The sequence below is a fragment of the Mustela nigripes genome, chromosome 13 (assembly GCF_022355385.1).
Source record: "Mustela nigripes isolate SB6536 chromosome 13, MUSNIG.SB6536, whole genome shotgun sequence".
Classification (NCBI taxonomy): Eukaryota; Metazoa; Chordata; class Mammalia; order Carnivora; family Mustelidae; genus Mustela; species Mustela nigripes.
The window spans coordinates 134837155-134862853 of NC_081569.1; the positions used below are offsets into that span (position 1 = coordinate 134837155).

Here is a 25699-nt window from a genome sequence, read left to right on the forward strand (position 1 = left end):
ATGAGCCCATTGAATGCAAAAGCAGAACTCTATACTATAAAAGCTGGAAGAGACCTATAAAAACTATCCCATTCCAATGCCCCCATTTTCCAGATGGGGGGGGGGCTGCAAATTCAGAGAGGTGATGGCAGTGTAAGGATTAAAACTCAAGTCTCTTGACTCCTGGTTCAGTATCTGAATGCTTTATGCAGATTGCAGAAATAATCAACTCACAATAAAATCAATCACTTGTTGATCTGACGAGTGAAGTTACATATTGGCAGCACTATTTCTGAAATGAGTATTGCGTGTACGAAAAATGTTTTATAAAGACGAACCACCCTTGATAATGCCCTTTTTCAAATTAGCAGATTTGGAATATATGATCCCAAAATAAGGTCTGTAAGGGTACTTTAGGGACCCTTAGCTTGATGTGTGCTGTTTTCTTGGAGTTTAAAGTTCCCACGAAAAGCGGGAATACTGAGATCTTTACCGTCTCTCACATCCTGTGGTCGTGTCTGCTTGCCAAGCTTGAGTCGATGAATAAATCCAAAGAAAGAGGTTTAGCACTGTACTTAGAAACCATGTATGTATATAGATACCATACCTGCAGGAAATCAAGTGATGCATTTTTAACATGGCCCCATAGAACCTCCCTCCAACCAAGAGCCACTCAGGGCTACTCACTGCTTAACGCTACATACTTGGAGAGAAGGTAGGTTAGGCATGGCAATTTCAAATGCCTATAGGTGGATGCTAGAACCAAAATGTTTAACTTTTATATTAAGTTAAATATTTAACTTGATCACTGACCAGTTGGAACCCTTGTCGCCACCAAACAACTGGTAAGCCTCATTTGTGACTATCAGTCCTGCCCATAGGGACCTTCACTGCAAGGTTAATGAGTGGAGTGATTTAAGATAATACAGAGAACCAAGACCCTTGAGAAACGGGAAGCACCAGTCCCTTCTAACGAGTCTGCGTCTAACGAGTCCCTTCTAACATGTGCTACAACCCGCCGCCCAGTTGTCGTGTGGTAATGCAGGCCTACTATTGCTGCTCTTCCCATGGTTTTGAAGATGATATTTCCTGATTTTTAAAATACCATGGGGACCCTACAAACAGCCAGTCTTCAGCCCCTGCTTTAAAGCAATGTAAATGTCACATGAACTCTGGCGGGTATTGAACAGATTAAATAGACCAATAGTACGCTTACAAGCTACCTGTAAAAAGCTTTCAGAATTCATGTAAAAACTGGCCCTGCTAGATCCAATCTGGGCACTGCCTCTGATCGTCTTCTGCTTTGTTTTTACTCTCTGGGGAAAGCAGGGAGCCGTTGAAAAGCCTTCTGTGGTTTGTTCTCATCAGTTCAGAGAACTGGCTCTCAGTCTGCAGTGTGGGTCAGTGTTCCGGCAGGACTTGCTGAAAGCAGGATTGCTGGGCCTGATACTGAGAGTTTCTGATGCACTGGGAGTTTAGCCTGAGGATCTGCGTTCTCTCACAAATTTCTAAGTAATTCAAGCTGCTAGATCACCAGCTATACTTGGAGAACCACTGGCTTAATTTGTTATCTTCAAAAGTTAGTATGATGCACAGCTGCAGAGAATCAACTATAACCTGCTATTGTGGTATGTTTACAATGTTAAATAATATTGCTTATTTTTGTTGTAACATACCCCCTGCCCCGCCACCACCACCAGTACATTCAATTTAAAAAGTACATTTGATGTAGGGACATACAACTCTAACAGATTTGAGAGGCATAATTTTTTTCTTGTAGAAGTTTTACTGCTTTTTTTTTTTTTTGAAGGTTTTTGTCATGTCTTTCAGTAGCAAAGGAAGGGCAGATGAGACTGGTTTTTATTTGGACTAATAAGCCTGATGGTTTTAAATAGATCTGAGTAGTTTTTTTCCCCTGGAACATGGCCTTTGATAAATTAGTGTATCTCTTTAGAGTTGGACATAGTTGATATCCACTTACCCATTTATCTGTCAGTCTGTCCATCCATTCATCCATCCATCCATCATCCATACATCCATCTGTTCAATTCTTTATCCATCTCTCTGTCTGATTTAATTTTAAGAATATATCTGAGAAATAATTTAGGTGCTATGCTTAATTATTTAGTTATTTAATATTATTTAATTAACAGTTTAATTAAGTTTTTTAAACCTGAGAATGATTTTTTCAACATCAATATATGACATAGAAAACTAAGGAGGCAGCTATATTTGAGACTTTTTTCCCCCTAAAATAAAGGCTTATAAAAAATACATGAAGCAAAAGATATATTAAGAAGGGTACTGGGGCGCCTGGGTGGCTCGGTGGGTTGAAGCCTCTGCCTTCAGCTCAGGTCATGATCCCAGGGTCCTGGGATCGAGCCCCACATCGGGCTCTCTGCTCTGCAGGGAGCCTGCTTCCTCCCCTCTCTCTCTCTACTTCTCTGCCTACTTGTGATTTCTCTCTCTCTGTCAAATAAATAAAATCTTTAAAAAAAAAAAAAAGAAGGGTACTGACTTTTACTCTCTTCATATTTGTTCACAGTGTTCTTTAGATTCCAGCTTGAGAATTATGATTTGCCTCTTGAAGATACCCTCTACCAATGCCACAAGGGTATGTATTGTATGTTCCAGAAAAACAACCCATTGCTTATTTTGTTATTTTTTAACCTAAAAACACAGACATGTAGTAATACTGAAGAAATAGTTACTGTGTACTGAATGTTTCACTTTCGAACATGGTGAAAGTGTCTAGTATGAAGAGTTCTAATACATCACAATCTCATTTTTACAATCGGCCCTCTCTGTCCTGGGCCGTGGTCACCAGTCCGTCCTCTATGATCTAGGTGATCCTTCCAAACACAGACTTTCCTGCCCTGGTTCCTTGCTTAAACATCTTTGATCGCCTCTCATTTCTTTTAGGAGAGTGTCCAAATTCCTTAATGTGGCATGCAAGAAGGGACTTCATTAATTTGCTGGCCTACCTTTCTAATGTCGGCTTTGGCTACTTGTCCCCTCCCCCATGCCTCCTGCCTTCTTCCGGAATCATCCTCATTATCATCAAAACAACAACCGCTGTTTGTTGAGCACTCACCATATGGCAGGCATTATGCTAACTGCTTTATGTTTATAATCTTATTTAATTTCATATTTCCTTGCCTTGGCTTCAGCCATTTCCTCTGCCTGAAATGCTTTATGCTCTTGTTGCTGAGGTGAACTCTTTCTCATTCTTCCAGATGAGAATCTGAATCCCATTTAAATTAAAAAAGTGAATTGGAATGCTCTGAAGCAACTTTCTCCTATGTCAGACCCCACAGTACTTGATAGAGCTCTCTATACTAACACTTACGTTGTATGAAAGTCTCCCCAGTGAGACTGTGAGCTTCATGAAGGCCAGCTCTGCATTTCATTCACCTCATTCTTGGGCTGGGTTATATACAGTGTTTCTGGGCTGTGTTATATACAACGATGTAATAGTCTGTATAGCAGTAGCTTATAACTGCTAGTTCAATACCAAGAAGCCACATCCCCAATAACTTTATACCTTGACGGTGCTTTCATAAATGAATAGTTTATGCAGGAAAGTTGCAAAGAGATCATTTGGTTTAATTTGATCACTTAAAGCTAAGGACACAGGCTCAGAGAGATGAATTGTCTTGGCCAAGATTACACAGCTCGTTAGTGGAAGGTTTGACACTTGAACATAGATCCTTTGACTCCAAGTTCCCTGATTTTTCTGTTGTACCATATTGCCCCATCACTATGTTGCTTTGCTGGATAGAAGAACAAGTTTCTATCTGGGTGTGAATCCAGGTTCCTTTTTTAGATGAATAAAGATACATTATATAACCAACTGGAGATACAGTCCTGTCACCATTCATCCATCATCAGTATTTCAAGGCAACAGTGTTTATATAAAACAAAGAATACTAAATCAGCAGTACTATTTCAAAGGGTTCCTTTAAGAGTTTTTATATAGAAAGTGCTACACAGGTTTCTGTTGGGAATAGAAACAACAACAAAAAAAGAATTCTTATTCTCAGGCACAACTAACATGTAACAAGTTCATTTTTGGATCAGTAAGGAAAAAGCACCCCCCCCCCAACTTTCATATCCTTTGATTCAATCATTCTTTTTCTGGGATATCTTCTAAGGAAGAAAATGACATTACAAATTTCAGACAAAACATATTTATTGGGATGTTATTTATAATGAAATGTGACAATTGTGGCTATTAAAATGGATGATTATGAAGAACTAAATCATTTTGGAGATTTCTTATGTTAACAAAATGAAATTGACAAAATGTAGGATTGCATATGTACACAATTTCAACGAGGTAAACTGGAGTGCAGCAGGAAGGGAGATATGTAAAGTGCTATCACGAGGTGGTGGGGTGACAGACTTTTACTTCCTTATCTGTACTTTCCTGTAGATCCAACCTTTGCACGCTGAGCATGTTTACTTTTATAATCCAGACCATGAGGACTGCGGAGGTTGAGAAGTAGTGGAAATCATGGCATGGAAGTCTTTTGGAGCCCAATTAAAATTCTGTCTTCCTTAAAGAGCAGTTCTGACTTTGGAAAATTGCCCTGGAATTTGGATTTGAATTGTATTCAAGAGCAGTATGGCCTTAGGCGAGCTCCAGACCTTGATGCAGGTCAGAGGGAGCACTCACTGCCTCCAAGTGCTTTACCTACATTACCTCCCCCATTGCCCACAGCAACACTAATGAGGTGGAGGTCCTGCTTAGCCTTGTTTTTACAGAGGAGAGAACTAAGTGTGGAGAGACTGAATCACTTATTCCAGGTCACTGAGAGCTAGAGTTTGAAAATAATTGTGTGGAATCATGAGCTTGTGTCATTAACTGTTATAACAAACTGTCTCTCCAGGATTGTCATAAGAAATTTGAACAAGATAAACTATATAAAAGCACCCAGCTCTGCCTGACACTTAGTAGGTGCTCAATAAATGTTTCTAAATGACTTTAGAGAGCAGATGGATCTAAAACTGATCCTTTATGGGTGGGATTCAGATGGAGAAACCAAAGCTGGACCTTCGTGATAAACACTGGCAGGAAGCTGGGTCGGGATAAGTTTTATCTAAGCTAATTGTGCTTCAGACTTACATGCAGGATGGTTTGTGCTGTTGAACGGAGATGACAGGTTTTGGAGGAGCTGGATGGAGGAGCCCATTGATACCTACAGATTCTGAGAAATAGAATGGAAAGTCCTCATACAAATCTCACAGCGTCTTGATTGCTCGGGGTGGACATGAGGATAGGATTGACGGTGATAAGGTTTATAAAGGATGCCACCTGGGAAAATGGATTTCTTTTTGGAGCAATAAAATGATTAAATCTTGCTTTTTAAGGCATTGAAGGCCCGGTTCTATTCTTGTTAGACCAACAGAGTTGCTCCATAACTACCAGGAAGCAGATTTTAAATGAAAGAATGATCCCATTAGTTAAAGTACCAGAAGATTTTAAGACTTTTTTTTTTAATGAAAGAATCAACAATTGATTTTATTTGGCCCCAATCTTATTGCAGAGTCTGTTGGAGCCATTTTCAAAACTGCTCAGCTTTGTGATTCAGAACTCTGTCTTCACTCTGGCCTACCTGGTGGAGGTGTGTGGTCTCTGTTACCGAGCTTTCACAAAGGTAAGCTTGCCTACATGTTTGTTCCCTGGAACCTGGAAACTGTCAGGAACATTGTTTCTAAACAATGTCAATGCTTGTTAGGTTAATCCCGTCAGTATAGTTAAACCTGAGCAGTTTACTGAGGTCTAATAAGTATCATTGGAATATATATATATATATTTGTATATTGGAATATATATATATATTTGCATAGAGTGTTTCCATATATATATATATATATATATATATATATATATATATATAGTACCTCACATATGCACATTTGGAGAAATGAGGATCATATGATTTAGAAGAGAAGAGATATTGTAAATGAAATGAGCAGGTGGTCTAAATGACCTCTGAAGGTCCTTTTCAAGTTCACCATCTCGTGATTAGTGGGCAAGCCATCACGGCATGTCATTTTCATACCCAAAGTAGAAAAATATCAGCCTGTCATTTGTAAAATCCCTTAGAGTGCTCCTTAATTCTCATCACTTGTCTGTCTCCCCAGTTCTGGGTTTTTGGCCTCTGAGATTGTAATCTCATCTTTTGTCATCTTGCCTTCATAATGGTTTCTCTATTGCATTATCTTTCGTCTCCCCTGGCCCACTACCGAGGAAGTGGAAAAGTACTGCTTGCCCCGTGCACATAGCAGCCTTGTTGGAGCTGGGAGACGCTATCTTTATGGAAAGGCAGGGCCAACTGGGAGCGTCTCTGTCCTTAAGAACAGTATGCGATGTTCCTCTTCCAATTTCCAGATGTTCAACTTTATTTTCGGTGGGGTCTGCTCCTGTTGTTCCTCCTTGAACATTCAGAATATTCCTTTACTCATGCTGTCCACTTGTATAAGCCTTTTATTTTCCCCATTAAAAAAAATCTAATTTTATATTAAGGCTTTCATTCTATTTAAAACACTCTTGTCTTTTTCTTATGATCCTGTGTCCATTCTACCATGTTAAGTGTTCCATGATAATCCTCTCTTTAGTCTTTCTTATTAGAAATTATTACTTTGCCCGGAACAATATGTTTTCTAAGTATCCAAAAAATAAGCATTTTTTCCTCTTTCAAATCTTTCCTGAAAAGAACTTACTTCTTTTTGTTGTTGTTGTTCATTTACAACAATAGATCAGTACACAGTAGATCAAGGCACAGTATCAAAAACAATGAAGACATATACGAATTCAATGAAAAGAAGTCATTTTATTTCTTAATTTTCTTTATGCTTGGTGTATTTAAATTATACATTTTTTAGAGGAAAAACCATAATAAGTGTGTGCTTCCCATGCTGTGCACTACAAAGATTGATTACAGAGGACCTTCCATTATTTTGAAGTCAAGATATTCCTAGTTTAGAACACTCATTATACATTAAGTGCCTTCCTAACCAGTCATCATGTTAGTGGCCTCCTGACTTGCTCTTGCCGTCTACCCATTCCCAGGCGTCCAACTCCAACGACTATTTTTGGTAGGAAGCTTACGCCTCGGAGTCTTTCCATCTTCTTCATGGGCAATGGGAAGCTATTGGAAATAGTTGAAGAAAGAACACTGTCTAATTGAGCCTTCTCCATTATTTAATCAAGAGAAAAGGCATGGAAAAGTAAGGGCTTTGGAGAATTTTCTTCCTGGCAATCTGGCCGTCTAGATAGTTGAAAACTGTCTCACCTGAAAGGATAGAAATGCTGGACAAAATGTAATGAACATGATTGTAAAAGTGAAAGGTACAAAATTGGAGAAGAAATTGAGAACCAGAGTGGTAAGCATATAAGCTGATACCGTAGCAGTCTTGAGGTGGGGGAGTTACTTGTCTTAGGAGCTTAGTGGCTCAAGTTTTGTTGCTTAGATTTGCATATATCTAATTTTATTTATTTATTTTTAGTTGAGTTATACATTTTTAGTTTATTTATTTTAGTTTATTTACATTTATTTTAATCAACATACAATGTTATGTTAATTTCAGGTGTACACCATATTGATTGAACAATTGAACAATTCTATACATTACTTAATGCTTAAATATATCTGTCATCATACAACATCATTACAATAACATCATCACAATTACAACAACAATATTATTATTTTTTTAAAGATTTATTTATTTATTTATTTGACAGAGAGAGATGACAAGCAGGCAGAGAGGCAGGCAGAGAGAGGAGGAAGCAGGCTCCCTGCTGAGCAGAGAGCCTGATGTGGGGCTCGATCCCACGACCCTGGGATCATGACCTGAGCCGAAGGCAGCGGCTTAACCCACTGAGCCACCCAGGCGCCCCCAACAACAATATTATTGACTCTATTCTCCATGCTGCACTTTTCATCTTATTACTTATTTATATAACTGGAAATTTATATCTTTTAATCTCCTTTATCTGTTTCTTTCATCCCCTCACCCTTCTCCACTCTGGCAACCAGCAGTTTGTTCTCCGTATTTTAGAGTCTGTTTTTTGATTGTTTTGTTTTTCATATTCCACATATAAGGGAAATTATGTGGCACTTTGTATTTCTGCCCGACATGTTTCACTTAGCCTAAAACCCTTTCGTTCTATCTGTGTTGTCTCAAATGGCAAGATTCCATTTTTTTCATGGCTGAGTAATATTCCAATGTGTATGTGTCCATCTTGTTTATTCAGTCATTTATCAGTGGACACTTGTGTTGCTCCATATCTTGCCTAGTGTAAATAATACTGCACTAAATATAAGGGTACATATATCTTTTTGAATTAGTGTTTTTGTTTTCTTTGGGTAAATACCCAGTAGTGGAATTACTGGATTTTATGGTATTTCTATTTTTAATTTTTTGAGGAAATACCACACTCTGTTCCACAGTGTCTGCACCAATTATCCTTAGTGGCTTGTGATTTGAAGCCCACACAGAGAAGGTCTTGGGACTGTTTCAGGCTTGGAGCTGGCTCTGAGTCATCCCCAGTAGAAAGTCAGAACCCTTGAAAGGGTATACATTTAGTAAAAGGGTGATTTGGAAAGATTATATTCCTATATAGAGGTGACGAAGAATGGAATCTAAGCCTAGGAACCTAGAAATATTTATAGTTTCCTTTGAGAATTAGTAACATGAACCTATCTTTGAACATATTTAGAGTGTGAATTTAAGATACCTACGTACTCTGTGAGCCCCCAGAATGAAAAGTCAAATAACATTGGTACAGAGCAGGTAATAGCATTGGAGTGTTTGGTAGAAGTAAGCTCAAAACCTATCCTCAAACCACTGTGGATGGGTATGACTTCAGTCTAGACCTAACACAATTTCCAGAATTACAGTCTTGATGAACACGAATTTACAAACTAAAATTATAAAACACATAAAGAAATAATCCACCATGAGCTAGAGTAGAAATGAATCCAATAATCTAATAATCACAATGAATATAAGGAATTTTTGGATTTTTAAAAAAGATTTATTTATTTTAGAGAGAGTGAGAGAGAGGCAGGGGGAGAGGAGCAGAGGGAAAGAAAGAGATTCTGAAGCAGATCCCATGCTGAGCACAGAGCCCATCTCAGGGCTCAGTCTCAAGACCCTGAGATCATGACCTGAGCTGAAACCAAGAGTCAGAGGCTTAGCCAATTGAGTCACTCAGATGTCCCAGGAATTTTTGGATTTGATTTTTAAAATCCAGCTATGTCTTATTTATAAGAGATACCTCTAAAACACATCTAAAGACACTGTTGAAAGTGTGAAAGAAAAATAGTTTAAAAATATACCACGCAAATACTAATTAAAATAAAGCTGAAACCAGTAAACAGAATCCAAGTTAAAAAGTATTTCTGTAAAAAATGTTGCCCTGTATTGATAAAAGGAACAATTCTTTAGAAAAATGTGACTGTTCTAAAACTTGTACAGTTAATAATACAGGCTTAATATATATAAACAAAAAATGAATAGAATTACAAAGAGAAGTTGTCAAATTCATACTCATAATGGGAGATTTTGACACATCTCTTTCAGTAATTAATAGATCAAGCAGATAAAAAATGAATAGATTTGAACAATGTAAGGAGCAAATTGAATCCAATAGACATATAAAGAATCTTGAATTCTCCAGTTTGAGAATGTATTTTAGAAAGAACATACACAAAGTAGCTGTACCAGCTTGCATTCCCACCAACAGTGTAAGAGGGTTCCCCTTTCTCCACATTCTCTCCCGCATTTGTTGTTTTTGCCTTGTCAATTTTTGCCATTGTAACTGGTGTAAAGTGGTATCTCAATGTGGTTTTGATTTGAATCTCCCTGATGGCTAATGATATTAAATATTTTTTCATGTGTCTTTTAGCCATTAATATGTCTTCTTTTGAGAAGTGTCTGTTCATGTCTTCTGTCCATTTTTTGACTTGCTTTTGGAGTTTGAGTTTGAGAAGTTCTTTATAGATCTTGGATACTAGCCCTTTATTTGTTGTGTCATTTGCAAATATCTTTTCCCATCCCGTGGGTTGCCTCTTTGTCTTGTTGACTGTTTCCTTTGCTGTGCAGAAGCTTTTTATCTTGATGAAGTCCCCAAAGTTCATTTTGCTTTTGTTTCCCTTGCCTTTGGAGACACGTCTTGAAAGAAGTTACTGTGGCCCATGTCAAAGAGGTTACCACCTATGTTTTCCTCTAGGATTTTGATGGATTCTTGTCTCACATCAAGGTCTTTCATCCATTTAGAGTTTATCTTTGTGTATGGTGTAAGAGAATGGTTGAGTTTCACTCTTCTGTATAGAGCTTTGGAAAAGAGTGTAGAGGTTCCACAAAAAGTTAAAAAAAAAAGTTAAAAATAGAGCTACCCGGTGGCTCAGCAATTGCACTACTGGGTATTTACCCCAAAAATACAGATCTAGTGAAAAGAAGGGCCACATGCACCCCAATGTTCATAGCAGCAGTGTCCACAATAGCCAAACTGTGGAAAGAGCTGAGATGCCCTTCAACAGATGAATGGATAAAGAAGATATGGCCATATAAACAATGGAATATTACGCAGCCATCAGAAAGGATGAATACCCAACTTTTACATCAACATGGACTGGAGGAGATTATGCTGAGTAAAATAAGCCAAGCAGAGAAAGTCAATTGTCATATGATTTCACTTATTTGTGGAACAGAAGGAATAACATGGAGGACATTAGAAGAAGGAAGGGAAAAAAGAAGTGGGGGAAATTGGAGAGGGAGTAGAATCATCAGTGACTATGGACTCTGGGAAATATACTGAGGGTTTCAGAGGGGAAGGGTGTGGGGGGTGGGTGAGCCCAGTGAAGGATATTAAGGAGGGCATGTTTTGCATGGAGCACTGGATGTTACACACAAACAATGAATCATAGAACTCTACATCAATAACTAATGGGGTACTGTATGGTGACTAACATAACGTAATAAAAAAAGGAAAAGAAAAAGCATATACATAACATTTATAAACATAGGACAGGTAATAGACCACAAATAAAGTATTTCATTTCATTTCATTTCATTTCATTTCATTTCATTTCATTTGGCTCTACACCGAGTGTGGAGCCCAGTGCAGGACTTAAACTCATGAGATCAAGACCTGAGCTGAAATGAAGAGTCAGACACTCAACCGACTGAGCCATCCAGGAGCCCCAGGACACAAATAAAGTCTTAGCACACACTGGGGTATCTATTTCAGAGACCAAGTTCTTTAATCACAATGCAGTTGAATTATAGATCAATAACAAAGTCATAACTGCACAGAGGTGTTTAAGGGTGACCTAGAGAAAAGCTCCATATCTAAGGGGAGGCTACACACATCTTAGACAGACTACTTTTTATGTGAGTATTGAGGCAGGTTTGTACTGAGATTTGGAGCCTCCTGGTCAAGTCCTCGAGCAGCTGGGATAGGCAACCCCTACGTAGAGCTTCACCATCTCAGAGGGTGGAGAATAGCACACGCACACACATTCCTGGCACACACACGTGTAGGTCGCCAGGCCCTGTCCTGGCTACCACCCAGGGGCCTTTGAGATCTTCTCTTGACTGTCCCCTCTTGTCAGATGTCTAAATCCCAGCCCCCTGCCAGATTCGGACCCTAACCAGGTCCCTTTGCAAGGGTGGGGTGTGTATAGAATGTGTACGTGTGTGGTGCCTAGGGTTTGTGTGAGTGAGTGACCGGGCACGGCATGCGTGCAGCCAAGCCTACCGAGAGCGCGGCTCTGGAAGTGCACAGCGTTTTTCGGGTTTGCAGGATGTGTTCATATATATATGTGTTTGTTCTGTGTGTGCGTGTGCCCTCTTTTGAATTCATACAAAGGTACTGGATTAATGGTGTCTAGGACTTGCTATATTTGGAAATTGAAATACACTTTTAAATGATTCATACATCAAAGGAGATAAGAGAATTTAGAAAAATATTTAGAACCACACAAATGTGAAAATACTACATTCTAAATGTTGGGATCTATAGCTATAGAGATATTTAGAAGAAAAGGTGTAGTCTTAAATACTTCGGTTGGAAAAAGAGAAATGAAATGAGCTAACAATTCAAGTTAAAATAAACATAACAGAGTGCCGTAAGATAATTTAAAGGAAGGAAATAATGGAGAGAAGAGCAGGAATTAATGAAATGGAAAACATGACTTCAGTGGAGGATCTGTACAACCAGAAGGGGGCTCCCGAATTAGACCAATGACACTGGCAGAACTTTGGCCAGACCAATTAAGGGAAGCAGAGAAAAGGCATGGATAAAGCATATCAGCAATGCGAAAGGGAATATAACTCTAGATGTATTAGAGACCTTGAAACGAACAACTCTGTGCTCATAAATTTGGAATCTTGGACTGTAGGGACAATTTTTTTTTAAAAAATGTGACATATGACAACTAAAAAAAAAAAAAAATGGCTGGACCTCAATGATTAAGGAAATGGAATCACTAATGAGAAACTGTCCCAGTTTTAAAGACAACTTTACTATTAAACACCAAAGGAACAGAGTGAGCTCTACTTTGTGCAAACTAATATAATCGAAAGAAAGACATGCTTCCAACATCTTTTATGAAGCCAGTAGAATTGTGATACCAAACAGACAAGGGCAGTGGGAGAAAGGAAAATTACAGGCCATTTTTACTTTAAAGGTATAAAAATTCTGGATGAATAATAGCAAATTAGTATGTGAAAAATAAAGCTTCCTGGCCCAGTGAGGATTTGCTTGGAATATAAGAATGGTTTAAATGTTAGAATATTGATTTATGTCACCAAGTTACCAGGTTAAAAGTGAAAAAAGTGTATCATTATCTCAGCAGATTCAAAAGAAGCATTCTATATAACTCAACATCCACTCATAACAACACTTGTCAAACTAGAAATAGAAAGGAACTTACTTAGCTTGTTACAGGGTTATATCCAGAAACCTCTAGGAAACGCTATACTTCCTGGTGAAATGTCAACGTAGTCCTTTCAAAATACTAAGTAAGATGAGAACGTCCACTATCACTTCTCCTGTTCATTACGGTCCAGGAGATCCCACTCAATTCAGTAAGATAGGAGGAAGAAATCAAATGTATAAGGACTGGAAAGGAAAAATAAAACTCTCACTTTCTACAGATGTTGTAATTATAAACGAACTGAAGAAAATATACTTGTAGACACCTTTTTATAACTTCAGTGAGAGAGTTCACCAAGGATGCTGCTTACAAATGATTACCCAGGAATCACCCACCTTTAATATTCAGTTACAAATGATTACAAAGTGTACTTTAAAAATGTCATTTATTGTGTCAACAGAGAATAAATCTAACAAAAATGTGCAAAAACTTTATGGAGATAACCAGAAAGTTTTACTCAACAATGTTAAATAAATGGAGATAGACCTTGTGTTCATGGTTGAGGACCCAGCATAATAAAGACAGTTAATTCTCACAAAATAACCTATAGATTTAGTGTAATTTCAATAAAAAGTTAAGACTTCTCTCCAGATAATAATGGGCTAGATCATTTGAACTTATCTTCCCACTTAAAAAGTTAAAAAAGAAGCGAACAGAATATTTTTTGAAAACTTCAGTGCATCAGAATGCTAACCAGATATTAGATGAATCACCAGGCTAAGATCAGGGAGAGCATAGAAGTGCAGAAATGTGACTAAGAGGCTGAGTTGCAATTCCAGAAGATCCAGGAGGGAAACAAGAGTCAGAATCTAGGACCTTCAAAGAGCGGGGACTTGGTCTGATTCTGCACCACCCTCAACCCCAGTTTGGTCAGGACAACAAAGTAAAGATAACCCAGAGGTAAAATCACCTTCACAGCCATCGAGCTCAGTGTCACACCCTCTGGTGGCCCAAGATAAGATATTATAGGGCTTGTGTGTTAAGGTAACCTGGACCAGGCTAGTGCCTCCAGGGAGCTGGCAAAAAGGAAACAGAGAGCTCTTTGGATGAAGAGAATATTTCAGGCCTCGAATGATTTCTAGAAATAACTTTTTAAATACACCGTTCTGTATGCAGAGCTCATCGGACATACAAGGAAGTAGTACACCATGAATAAAAATGAGGGGAAAGAAAAGAAAGTGGATGCAGACCCATTGGGTCTCTGGTTACTTTGTTATGATCAGGAAGGGACACGCAACAGACTTCTGAGGTGCTGGCCCTTTGACCTTGGCATTCAGTCTATACAAATCCATTTCATCTGCAGTTTTATGTCCTATGTACTTTTCTGCGTGTGTGTTGTCATTGGCAATTTAAAAAAATGTACAGAATTGAAAATGATCTTGTGTTCTATTAACAGGAGAACAGATCAATGAATGTTGGTATGTTCATATAATAAAATATAATTAAGCTATTTATTTGAAAGAACTAGAGCTACATGTAACAGTATGAACTAATTTCAAAAATATAATGTAGCAACAAATTGTAAGTTGCAGAAAGTTACAAAGACATGAAAAATAGTATTACATCTTGTAATGAAGGCATGCATAGGTAGTAAAAACATATGTGAAATCATGCACCAGGTTCAAAATAGTGGCTACTTCAAGGAAGGGAGAAAGAAAATAGAACACCATATAGTTCGTTTCAACAATTTCTGTGATTTTTTTTTTAAGGAGTATGTGCAGGAGTTGTTGGGGGAGGGGCAGAGAAAGAGGGAGAGAGAATCTTAAGTAGGCTCCGTGCCCAGCACAGAGCCTGATGTGGGGCTTGATCTCACAACCCTGAGATCATGGTCTGAGTAGAAACCAAGAGTCAGACACTTAACCAATTGAGCCACCCGGGCGCCCCTCTGGGTTGTCTTCTTTATCCTGAAAAACGTTAAATAGAGCAAAATGTCACGATGTGGCCAAGAAGAGTGGTAGTACCTGGTACATTCCGTCTGTTTTTCTGCATGCTTAAACAGCCCATTTGAAAAGTAAGTTCTTTAGAGAGGCCACAAGACCCTGAAAATCACTATATAAGCTCCTCTCTAAATAAATCATTTCCTTTTGGGAATAATGCTTTTTGATTTAATTTCTACATTTCTTGGAACTTATCATTTCCTGTGAGCAAGAACCTAATCCAGTGGGTTCAGTGTTTAAGAGACATCCTATCTTTTTCTTATCCATTGAATTATGTGTTCTCGGTGCTTCTGTAAACTCGTTACGCACACAAAAATGCCCTTTAAATTTTTTCTTTTTCATTTGAATTTTATTTCTTAAGGACAATTCATTATGCATTTTCAAATACTGGTTTTCATTTCCAATCTGTGAACTTCCTGGAAGCTCTTTTGACATAGGTCTGTTCTAACTGAGTTTTTACACAAGCTTACCTTCTTCTCTTTTGTCTGTCTAGGAGCGGGATAAATTCTACTTGTCTCGCAGTGTTGTTCTGGAGCTCCTGCAGGCCCTGAAGCTCAAATCTCCTTTACCAGATACAAACCTCCTCCTGCTTGTCCAGGTGGGTTTCTTCACTTTTTGTAATACTTTCCATGAGATGCACCATGTTTGGAAAAATTAAGGAAGGCGTGGGGCATATGTACAGATCGAATAATTCCACCCCAAAATGAGAACCAATCTATCTTATATGAGCCGTGACCTAAGTAATATTCTGCACTTGGCACTCCCGCTGGGTAAACAAGACAGAAGGGGCACATTTATTTTGTTCCTACGGTGGAACTAGTACTGTGAGGGACCAAAAGAAGATGGGAACACTAATTTCTACCCTCAAGAAATTAACAGCTGGGTAGATTGCAGGGCAGCTTGTGAACAGCTACCGCACCTGGCAGGGGACTAATGAGGCCACAAGTGAGGACGAGGCTGAGATCTGGTTGCAGAGCCACGTGCATATGGGTGGGTCGCCACGTCTCTGTGAAGCAGAATTGAAGGAGAGGGTGGGCCTGACCATACAGTGAAGTGGCAGGACGTATGGAATCCAGCTGGGGTGGCAGGTGGAGGCGAAAAGCACCAGCACCCTTGGGAGCCCGGAGGCAGAAGGGCTTGAATGCGTACAAGGAAGATTCTGGAGAAATTACTGAGTTGAGGCTTTTGGCTGTAGGGTTGCTAATGAGGGGCTAATGAGGGGCTGAGCCCCTCCATCCCTGGCATCCTTAACACAGCATCTTAGACAAGTATGCAGGTTTTTAACACATAAGATAGGCTCTCACCAGTACTGTGGGAGGAGTTATATATAAACAAAGTCCTGGGGGGTGTTAAGAGCAGGAGGCAACCCATGTCCTATGATGTGAAATCAGGGAAGACTTCATGAAAGAGGTGGCATGTGACGTAGGCCACAAAGGACTGGTGGGTGCAGCCAAAAGTCTTTCCATGAGGTTGGGGTTTAAGCACCAGGGCCTGACTGGCTTCAAGCATTGTGGGGAGGCATTAATAGGATGGTGAACTAAATTTAGGGATAATGGCTTGAGGATGAGGTTGAGAAAAGCAGTCTGGCTACATAAGAGAAGTTGGCAGGGGATCAGGTAGACTGGGACCCCACCTCACACACCAAGGCTAGACTTAAAGACGTGGACTTCTGCTACACCTGGGACCGGGTATCATTCAGACTGCCTTTGTGCAAAGTGCCCAAGAAATGAGTCACAGCTGTTTTATTTCTTCCCAGTGAGCATGAAGACCAGTGTCAGAGTCTGGACCTACAAGGTTGAGGTTAAATGACTAGGGGCAATGGGGTCTTGATATCAAAGAACTAGACAAGTGTCCCTGAATCTTAGGTACCTGGGGTGCCAGTGGGAGAGATGAGGGAGAAGGAAACACCATAAGCACCTGTCGTGCGCCTGGCAGCGTGCTGGGTGCTTTAATGCTCCCCTCACTTAATCCTTACAACAGTGGGAGATATTAGTTCTGCGTCACAGCTGAGAGACTGGGCTCAGTGGGGTTCAGTGACTTGCCCAAGACCACACAGCTGGCACCAGTGGTGACCACAAGAGCCAGGGTCTACTCGGTGTGGAACACGGCCCCGTCAGGCTCCTGGCCTCACTTGCCCCTCTCACCTTAACAGCTCCTAGCTGTTTGCACTGCCTTCTCCTCTCTCCACACAAATGCAGCCCTCTGGCCTCAGGCTGACTAAAGGAGTTTTGCTCAAACTCTGCTTCTTATCAGATCACTCCCTGCACCGAAAACCTGCACTGACCTGAGCTATGAGGTCTTCCGTCATCTGGCCCCATTGACCATTGACGAAGAGCCACATGGACTGTTCAGTGGTATCTTCCATTACAAGTATTTACCAACCACCTGTCTCGGGCTAGGTTCTGGAGACATGGCAGTGTGATAGACATAAACCCTAGGCTAACCACTCTACCGGAAATGTGCACAATAGGTAAAGTACTAAAGAGGAGGGAGTGGCTGGCTCAGGCTGGGAGACAGAAAGGCTCAGTAAAGCCAATCAGAGCCCTGACTTGGCGCAGGCACTGGGGAGATGAATAAGCCATGGCCCCTTCCTCCTGGGAGTTTATTATCTAGTGGGTGAAGCTGACATGTAGGCAGACATTTCCAACACAGGGTGACAGGTACGGTAGCAGAGGTGCACACTTAATGAGAAGCGGTGTGGAAGAGGGACCGTGTGGGCCTTGAGGTATGTGCAGAAGCTCAGGAGTTTCCCTGGGAGATGAGGAGGAACAACAGCTCTCACTTAGCAATTTAATATCCACCACTGGTTCCCCTCCTCCCCTACCATAGACTCTTAATCCTTAGAACCAGAATGGAATGTTTCTCAAAGGCATGAGATTTAGTGAGAAGTTGGTGTCCTCTCAGTAAGCCATGGTCTGGTTTTCTGGGGTGCCTTGAAGCCCTCTGAGAGCAGTGATCACTGGCCGATGCCACCAATGAATGTCGGGCACACTGTAGTCAAAAGAAAATAGCTCACATTGTACCAGGACGCTAGACAAACCAAGAGGAAGACAGAAGACAAGTCACAGCCAGGAAGTACCCAAATTCCTAAGGAGGGGCTGGCTTATACTTTCTTCTGGTGGATGGCCAGCCCCATTGGCCAGCCCCTCCTACTTCTGCTGAAGCAGCTTCACTGCTTTTGAGTAAAAGCAACTTGGACACAAACCGACCATAAGGAATGAATGGGATCCGTGCTAGCTTGCAGAAGAGGGCAGGTGGACTGGGCTTAGGGGAAAGGCCCATGAGGGATTTAAGCTATCAGGCTGACAGTAAATGAGAGTCACTGGCTTCTGATGGTGTTCTGGATGGGGACCTGCCACCTCCAAACAGCCTAGGTCTCCAGGCCTGAAAGGTGTTTTCCTGCTTCAGTCAGAGAACATTCCCTTTGTTGCCCTCAGTCTTGAGCAGAGATGATCCGTGTGGCTGATCTTCTTGGGGTCTAGCACCCCATGCCATGACGGCTGCTGGGGGCTGGTTTTCTGTGAAGTATGTTAGTCAACCATAATAAGCACTTGTCACAAGACAGCAAAAGAACACTGACAGTTTAAATTGCCCGGTGCTTAAGGAAACCATGAAAACAGTGATTATTGCATCACCGCTAGGTGAATAAATAACAAAAACAAATTAGCTTTAGGAATAAAGAAGCCCCAAAGAGTAAGTCATTCCAAACGTGTTTTTGGATTTTCATATACTGTTTCAAATAAATAGCATCTTCATCTTTTTAGAACAAGGGTGTATTTGTCATGGAACCATTAAATGTTAAGAATCAAGTTGTAAAATTATGTTGGAGAAGGTACTTCAGAGACACTTTGGGGTCATGTCCATGAAAAATGACTTAAGAATAATGTTTCAATCTTCCTGATGAAAAAGTTTAAAACAGGGGCACCTGGGTGGCTCAGTGGGTTAAAGCCTCTACTTTCGGCTCAGGTCATGGTCCCAGGGTCCTGGGATCGAGCCCCGCATCAGGCTCTCTGCTCAGCGGGGAGCCTGCTTCCTTCTCTCTCTCTCTCTGCCTGCCTCTCTGCCTGCTTGTGATCTCTCTGTCAAATAGATAAGTAAAATCTTAAAAAAAAAAATTTAAAACAGTACACTATTATGAAGTCATATATCTTTGTTCTGTGTACTCTTAGAATAAACCATTTTTATTACTGAGAGGAAAAAAAAGTTAAGCATGCTTAAAAAAAACAGAGGTAGTTTCCTTATCTGCCCAGTGGTTCCTCCTAAACCATGGAGGGAGGGCCTCCATGGGGCTCTTCATGGGCTGAGGGAAAAGCATCCACCATCTCTCTCCATGAATAGGGCATCTTTATGATGTTTTCCCCGTTCTCTTTTCTCTTGCCCTTGACTGCAGGCTTCCTGCAGGTCTCTCTGAAAGACGGCAGAGGTGATAGCCTGTTGTCTGGTAGCTTCTCTTAGACCAGAGAATCTAGTCTGAGTCCAAGAGACACCCTCCTCCTTACTGATGGAGTGTCAATTCTGGCACCTGGAGGACCAGGCTCACAGTACGGACAGATGATCTGTCTGGGGATGACAGTGACTTCCACAGATATCAGCAACCATCACCTGATGGCAGTGGGGGAAGCGTTGTTTAATTGAAAATGCAACTTGGAAATAGAAAGGAAAGCATTCATTGGAAGGAGAAACCGCCAGTGATCCACCCTGAATGACCCTGACTCCTTTAGTGACAAGAGAGTCAGTGACTCAGACTTTGGATTTTCCCTTCATTCTTTTCTTCCACAGGGATCACTAGGGTGTCTCCATTACTACTTTTCTAATCACAGACTGGGTAAATGAGTTCACAGACACGGAGCCATTTACATTCTTCTCATAGATAGATGGTGTCTTTGTTGTTTACCACATACTCTGCCCTAAAGAACAACGGAACATTTCCCCAAGGGATGTGGGGCCACCCACGTTTTAAATATTTCAAGGTAAGATAGGTACCTATTGGTTTTTTAATTCTTAAAAATTCCTTCTGGAGGCCCATTATCATAGGAAATCTCCCACTGTTCACTGTGGTCATCTAGCCATGGCTGCTAGTACTTGTTCGGACTTGTGTATCAAGTCAGGAGTCCTCAGATGTGCAAGTGGATTCTTTACTTTTTCAAGAAAAGAGGCTTGGAGATAGGAAAGAATTTGCCAAATTGAAAAAGTTAGTGTGTTCTTCAGAATCTAGATTGTCGACCAGCAGGATGTATTCCTTCAGCACTTTGGACAGATGCCCTACCTTGTTTTCATTCAGACCTGTGGACATTTTTGCTTTCACCTGCAACCTCTTCTCTTTGGCTGGTCTGCTTGTGTGTAATAGGTTATTATAAGTATTCTCTCGCTGTATTAAAGCAGAGTTTTCATAACAGAGTGATAAGTCACTAAAAGCCTCCGTAAAGGCTCTATAAGCCCAAATAAAAAAGCATTTCCTCAGCTTCCATTATGTGTCAAGAGTAGACATTCTGCTAATTTGCATGTGGCTCTCCCACTGTGTGGGTTATACCTGCATAGACTCATGTGAGAAACCGTGTGGGTGAAACATTTTATTTTAAAGATAGGTTAGTGGTAGGTTGGAGGACAAAGACTTGGCAGAGGGACGGCTGTTGTCTTTAAGTCACAGATACTATTGAAGTGGGGTTATTATTATTAGTTGAGTTCCTAATAATCTGATCACTCTCTCGGTGAGAGGTGGAGATATTATTCTGAGTCTCATTTTGATGATGAATTTAGCAGTGACACATAATGGATGTCGTGTTTCTTTTGTATTCTTTTGTGTTCGTGCGGGAGTGCACGGTTCATTAGGCATCTTTCCGTCACAAAGTATGGAATTCTTCCTTCTGTGGCTAACATCCTTTCCCTCTCTGGTTTTAGTTATATCTTTATATTGTGAGCAATTCTGGACAATCATAATGGGGTTTTGCAAGTCATGGTTAACAGCTGTATAAAAAGACAGAAGCGTTGATTAAGGTTTTAGTTGTATATATTATGTGAAAATTACACTGGATTTATTTGTTTTTATTTTTAAAAACATGTTTATAAAATTGTAAGTAAACTCTACACCACACATGGGGTGTCAGCTCACAACCCCGAGAGCAAGAGTTCCATGCACTGCCACCTGAGCCAGCCAGATACCCCCCAAATTACACTGGATTGAAATGCATTGATAAAAAATAAATGGTAGATGGTTTGAGAGGCTTGTCCACTTTTATACTTATTGATACACGAGGCTCTCTGTGGTACTTCCATAAACTTTAGGGTAATTTTCGATTAATTCTGACTTGTAAGAGTTACCACAAAACAGACATTTTAATCTGGCCTCCCATCGTTGACGTGATATGACTGACAACCTACTTCTATGACGCTACTTGTTCTGCTTTGCTGAGTACGGGAGGCGAGAAGGGCTTTTTGTGAACGGAGATAGAGACATTGAAGTTTTGCTTCTCCAGGGATCTTCTGTAGCTCTCAAGAGCACGGCCAGGCCATAGAAACACAGATTGGGGGCCTTCAGTTTGAAACCCCTGCAGACTTCTCTGTCTGAGCGTCCCCTCCCTCACACTTCTGTGCCCTTCTGTCCTCCCCTTGGCTCTTGGCTCTCATTTAAGAGCTCTTGGCTCTCATGTAAAGAAATTAATTAAAATGTTGGTATCCTGATGGAGGTTTTGAAACTTAGTTCTAGGTAGTTTGTCTTAGATTGCAGACTCAGATATCTTTTGAAGACACATTTTATGGGAGAACAGGCAGTATCTGCCAGAGGTTGGGACTGTTTCTTCTTTTGACCATGTACTTCCATCTGATATATTACTTTTTTACTGATAGGTTCTGGCCAAAGTTCTAGGCTTTCCTTTTTTTAAAAAATCCTGATTTATTTCCTTTTTCTTATATTAGGGATGAGTCCAAGTGGTAAGCTATGGAAAATTTTAGGTGTTCCCTGGATGTTACTAGCTGGTACTTTCTTTGCCAGAGTGAAAGTTAATGGTCAAATAGATTCTTTAGCTTTCTGTAACTGTATTTGAGGTAAATGGAGATGATTGTATGTGAATGCCGAGTGGAGATAAGTATCTACTCCTGGCACATGGCTATCTGCGACAGCTCTGCTCGGTCTCCTGTGGCCCCCAGCTCAGTTCTGTGATGAAATACTCCTCCTGGAGGACCGCGCTTGAAGGCCAGCCCTTGAACAAGGCCTTGAACAAGAAGTCTCAGGGAGCCCTTGCAAGATCTTTGGCCGAAATCCCTGTGTTGTTAGCCAAAACCTATTAATGCTCTGATTCTGAGCCCTGATGAGCCTGACAGTATGCTGGTTTCTGTTTTCTGTAAGGCCTTCTTGTGTTTTTCTCTATGACCCAAACCTTTATTACTTCTCCCCAGTTTGCCAGGGACATAACCTGCTTCACAGGACCCATCATATTGACCTACCTAACTTTCCTTCCAGTGTGAGAGTGGAATAAGAGGGTAGGGCTGTCAGTGTCCAAACTTCTTCCAGAGCCACTGAAGCCAAAGTTGTTGGGCCACTGGCCAGAGGCCACTGGGAAGGGAAATTAAGCAGGACCGTATTGCACATAGCAAACTCTGCAGACTTAATGTTTAACTTTTTTCCTGAAACCATTAATACCCAGTTGGGTGCTGTATTAAGTGGGAAACACTTACAAACATCTGTAATGAAGCAAATGAAATCAAAACCTGGCAAATCCACCCCCATCAAGATCTTGTCATAATCGATTCATTGATTCACTTCACACAATTTTGCTGAGCCCCTCCGTGATGTCAGGCCAAAAGCTAGTGCTGGAGGGCAAGTGCACGGAGCGCGTAGGAGGATGCAACATAGACTCGTAGGTCCCCGCAGTCTAGCGTCATAACCGTTACAATGGGAGTGGGTGGAAGTTCCGTGAGGCAAGGACAGGGGTGGGGGTCATTCTCAGCACAGAGGAGAGGTGTGGGCGAAGTGAGAGAGCCCAGCGACTGGGAGGCCTCGGCTGGGAAGACACAGAATGCTCACAGTGAAGTAGATTGTTTTTCTGTCTTCATTTTAAATGTGTAATGTAATGATGAAATCTGGAAAAGTCTGTGAATTCAGGAACTGTCAAGAAGTACTAAAGAATAAATAGAATAACTAACTTCAGAATAAATCTGGCCGTGTTGACATCTTTCCTTTCTCCCTCAATTGAATGCATCGTTCCAGGGCCACTTAGCTGTCTGGGTAAAGTACGAATCTGTGTTCTTCTCGGTCCTATGAGTCTGAACTTCTGATAGGAACAAACTGTCATGGTTAGCAAGCCCCATATATCCAGAGCAGATTGTCATGAGAGTAAACACTAATGAATTTAAGCCGAGTTAATAAAACTATAAGTAACTGATTACTGTCCGAGTGCTCTTAAAAGTAATTATGCTTTCAATTTCTTATTAGTTTATTTGTGCGGATGCTGGGACCAAACTAGCTGAGTCAACAATCCTGAGCAAGCAAATGATCGCCTCTGTACCTGGAGTAAGTCCTGACTGAATTCATTGTACATTTTCTATCTCGTCTCACGTCCCCATTTAGTAAAGAGGTATTTTTGGACCTGTGTCCTGATTCACTCTTGCTGGAGTAAACACTATACAATGAAGAACATATTAGCATTTTTTTAAAAAAGAGCCTAGTGAAAATTTAAATTAATCCCAGCCCCTGGAAACTTTTAATTCCAGGAGACATGAGTAAAACTGAAGCAGCCAATGAAGGGGAGGAAGGAAATTACCAGACGTACAAAATGCATTTGATTACAGTTCAATTTTCCCCAGAATCTGTTTTCTTAGACTAGCTCCTGTGAACCAATTCAGTTGAACTACTGCTGGAAGGAAATAAACGTCGTGATACTTTGTTTTCTTTTGTAATTTTTCCTCTGAAAATTAAAAAAAAAATGCATTATTATCAACTAGTGAACTATTTGGTAAAAGGGCTTTAAGAGTCTCACTGACGGGGCTGAAGATGAGAAACCACAATAACGCTGAGAGCGAGTTGACTGCAACAAAACCGTGAAACTTTTGCGATATTGTTCATTGAAGAAAATCATTTAAATTTTCAGTAGAGAAAATTTTAAAGAAAAAAGATCACCTATAATCCCTCTGCCTCACAATTAGAACATTGTTGTTTTAGAAATTTCTTTCTTATTTCGATCTATTCAATATGTTAATTTGCTTATTTCCATATTGTTAGAAATGTATTTATTTTCCACTTTAATTACATATATATATATATATATATATATATGAATATATATTCCTACAAAGGCCATCCTCATGTTTATTTTGAATTTTATCTTTGGCATAGATTCCTGAGAAAGTAGGAATGTCTTAATGGTATTTAGTCTCATATTGTTTTCTAAAAGCGTTTAATTAATTTACATGTATAAGTATACCAGTTTTTCCCACAATACTAAACATAATTTTTAAAATTTTGGTTATTTAACTTTTTTTTTTTTGATACAGAGAAATTTTATGACAGAGGAAAAGTAACAATCACTCAGTCCAGAGATAGTTTTATAGCCAACAGATTAATGTATTTTCTTTCACTTTTCCTAAGCATATTTTTAAACCTAGTGAAATTATGATCTAGATGTGGCTTTGGCTTTGAACGTCCTGAGCATTAGCCCCAGAGTTTGGTGGCTGTAGCCATTACCTCGTGAACGCACCATAGAAGAGTGCTTAAATGCATGTGGATTAGACGCACACCAGAATCTGAGGTTTGCCGTTCACTGGCTGTGTGATCAGGAAAGCTAATTAACCTATGGTTCTTTGATTTACATTATCTATAGAATGGGATATAATAGGGCCCAATATCTAGTTTGGGGATTGAGTGAGATAATGCATGGAAAGCATATTAGCCTGAGGCCAGACCTTCAGTAGTGTTAAATAAATATTACCTATTGTACATATTAACAAACATTAATTACTTTTGGATACTTTCAGTATTCTGTAATGGTAACGACTATGTGAGAAACATCTTTGTGCTTAAATCTTTGTCGATATTTGAGACTACTTCTTTACAGTAGATTTTTGAGAGTAGAATTACTGAACTGTTGTTTTTTAAAGGAGTTCTTAAGAGTAGTTAGGGTGATGGAAGATGCCATGAGATGAATTCTCAGCCACCTAACACACAGAACATTGATCGTTTGCTCATATCAAGCTTACATGGGTGTCCTAATTAGTAGTAGGAGGAGGACTTTCTCATGAAAGTTAGGGGATCAGGTTCCTTCTGTGCTGTGCAGAGAAGGGGTGGCGGTTGAGAAAGAGAAGAGAGTATGGTACCTGGAAGGTTTTCACAGGCCAGGTCTGAATAATGTATATTTCTTCTACTCACCCTCCTTCGGCTAGAACTGTCTTATGGCCACTCCTGAGTGCAAGGGCTAGTGGGAAATTTGGTCTAGCTGCACACGAGGGAAGAAAAGAAGCAGTTCTGTGAGGACTGAGCTAGTTTCTGCTGCCTACTCACAAGTTTCCTTATCGTTTAATTCTTTAAAACTCAGTATTTACTACCTACATGATAGCTTAAAAAATAATATCCCTAATAAATAAAAACTGTTGAAATCAACAAGTAAAAGAAAGACATTCCAATAACAACAGAAAAGCAAGAAGAGTTCTAGGATCCATACATAGAACATTTTCCAAGGTCCAATAAGCCTTTCAAAATATGCCTTTTTATCCTCATTAACAATCGGTGAATTATAAATTAATACAGAGTCTCAAAACATTTAAAAACATAAAAATTGAAATCAGCTAACAAATCAGCAGGTCTTTCTTAATGATTAAACTTATTGATGAGATGAAACA

At 40.1% G+C, this 25699-nt stretch overlaps 1 protein-coding gene across 7 annotated transcripts in view; it reads left to right on the top strand.

Annotated features, from left to right (window-relative positions):
- The window catches only part of UNC79 (unc-79 homolog, NALCN channel complex subunit), a 238398-nt gene that overhangs the window by 188831 nt on the left and 23868 nt on the right, over window positions 1-25699 (top strand). For all 7 annotated transcript variants that reach the window (XM_059373859.1, XM_059373862.1, XM_059373863.1 and 4 more), the window contains 4 exons: window positions 2525-2593; window positions 5529-5639; window positions 15366-15470; window positions 23301-23378. In XM_059373859.1, coding sequence (XP_059229842.1) covers window positions 2525-2593; window positions 5529-5639; window positions 15366-15470; window positions 23301-23378 — 363 coding nt within the window. The remainder of the gene's footprint in view (window positions 1-2524; window positions 2594-5528; window positions 5640-15365; window positions 15471-23300; window positions 23379-25699) is intronic.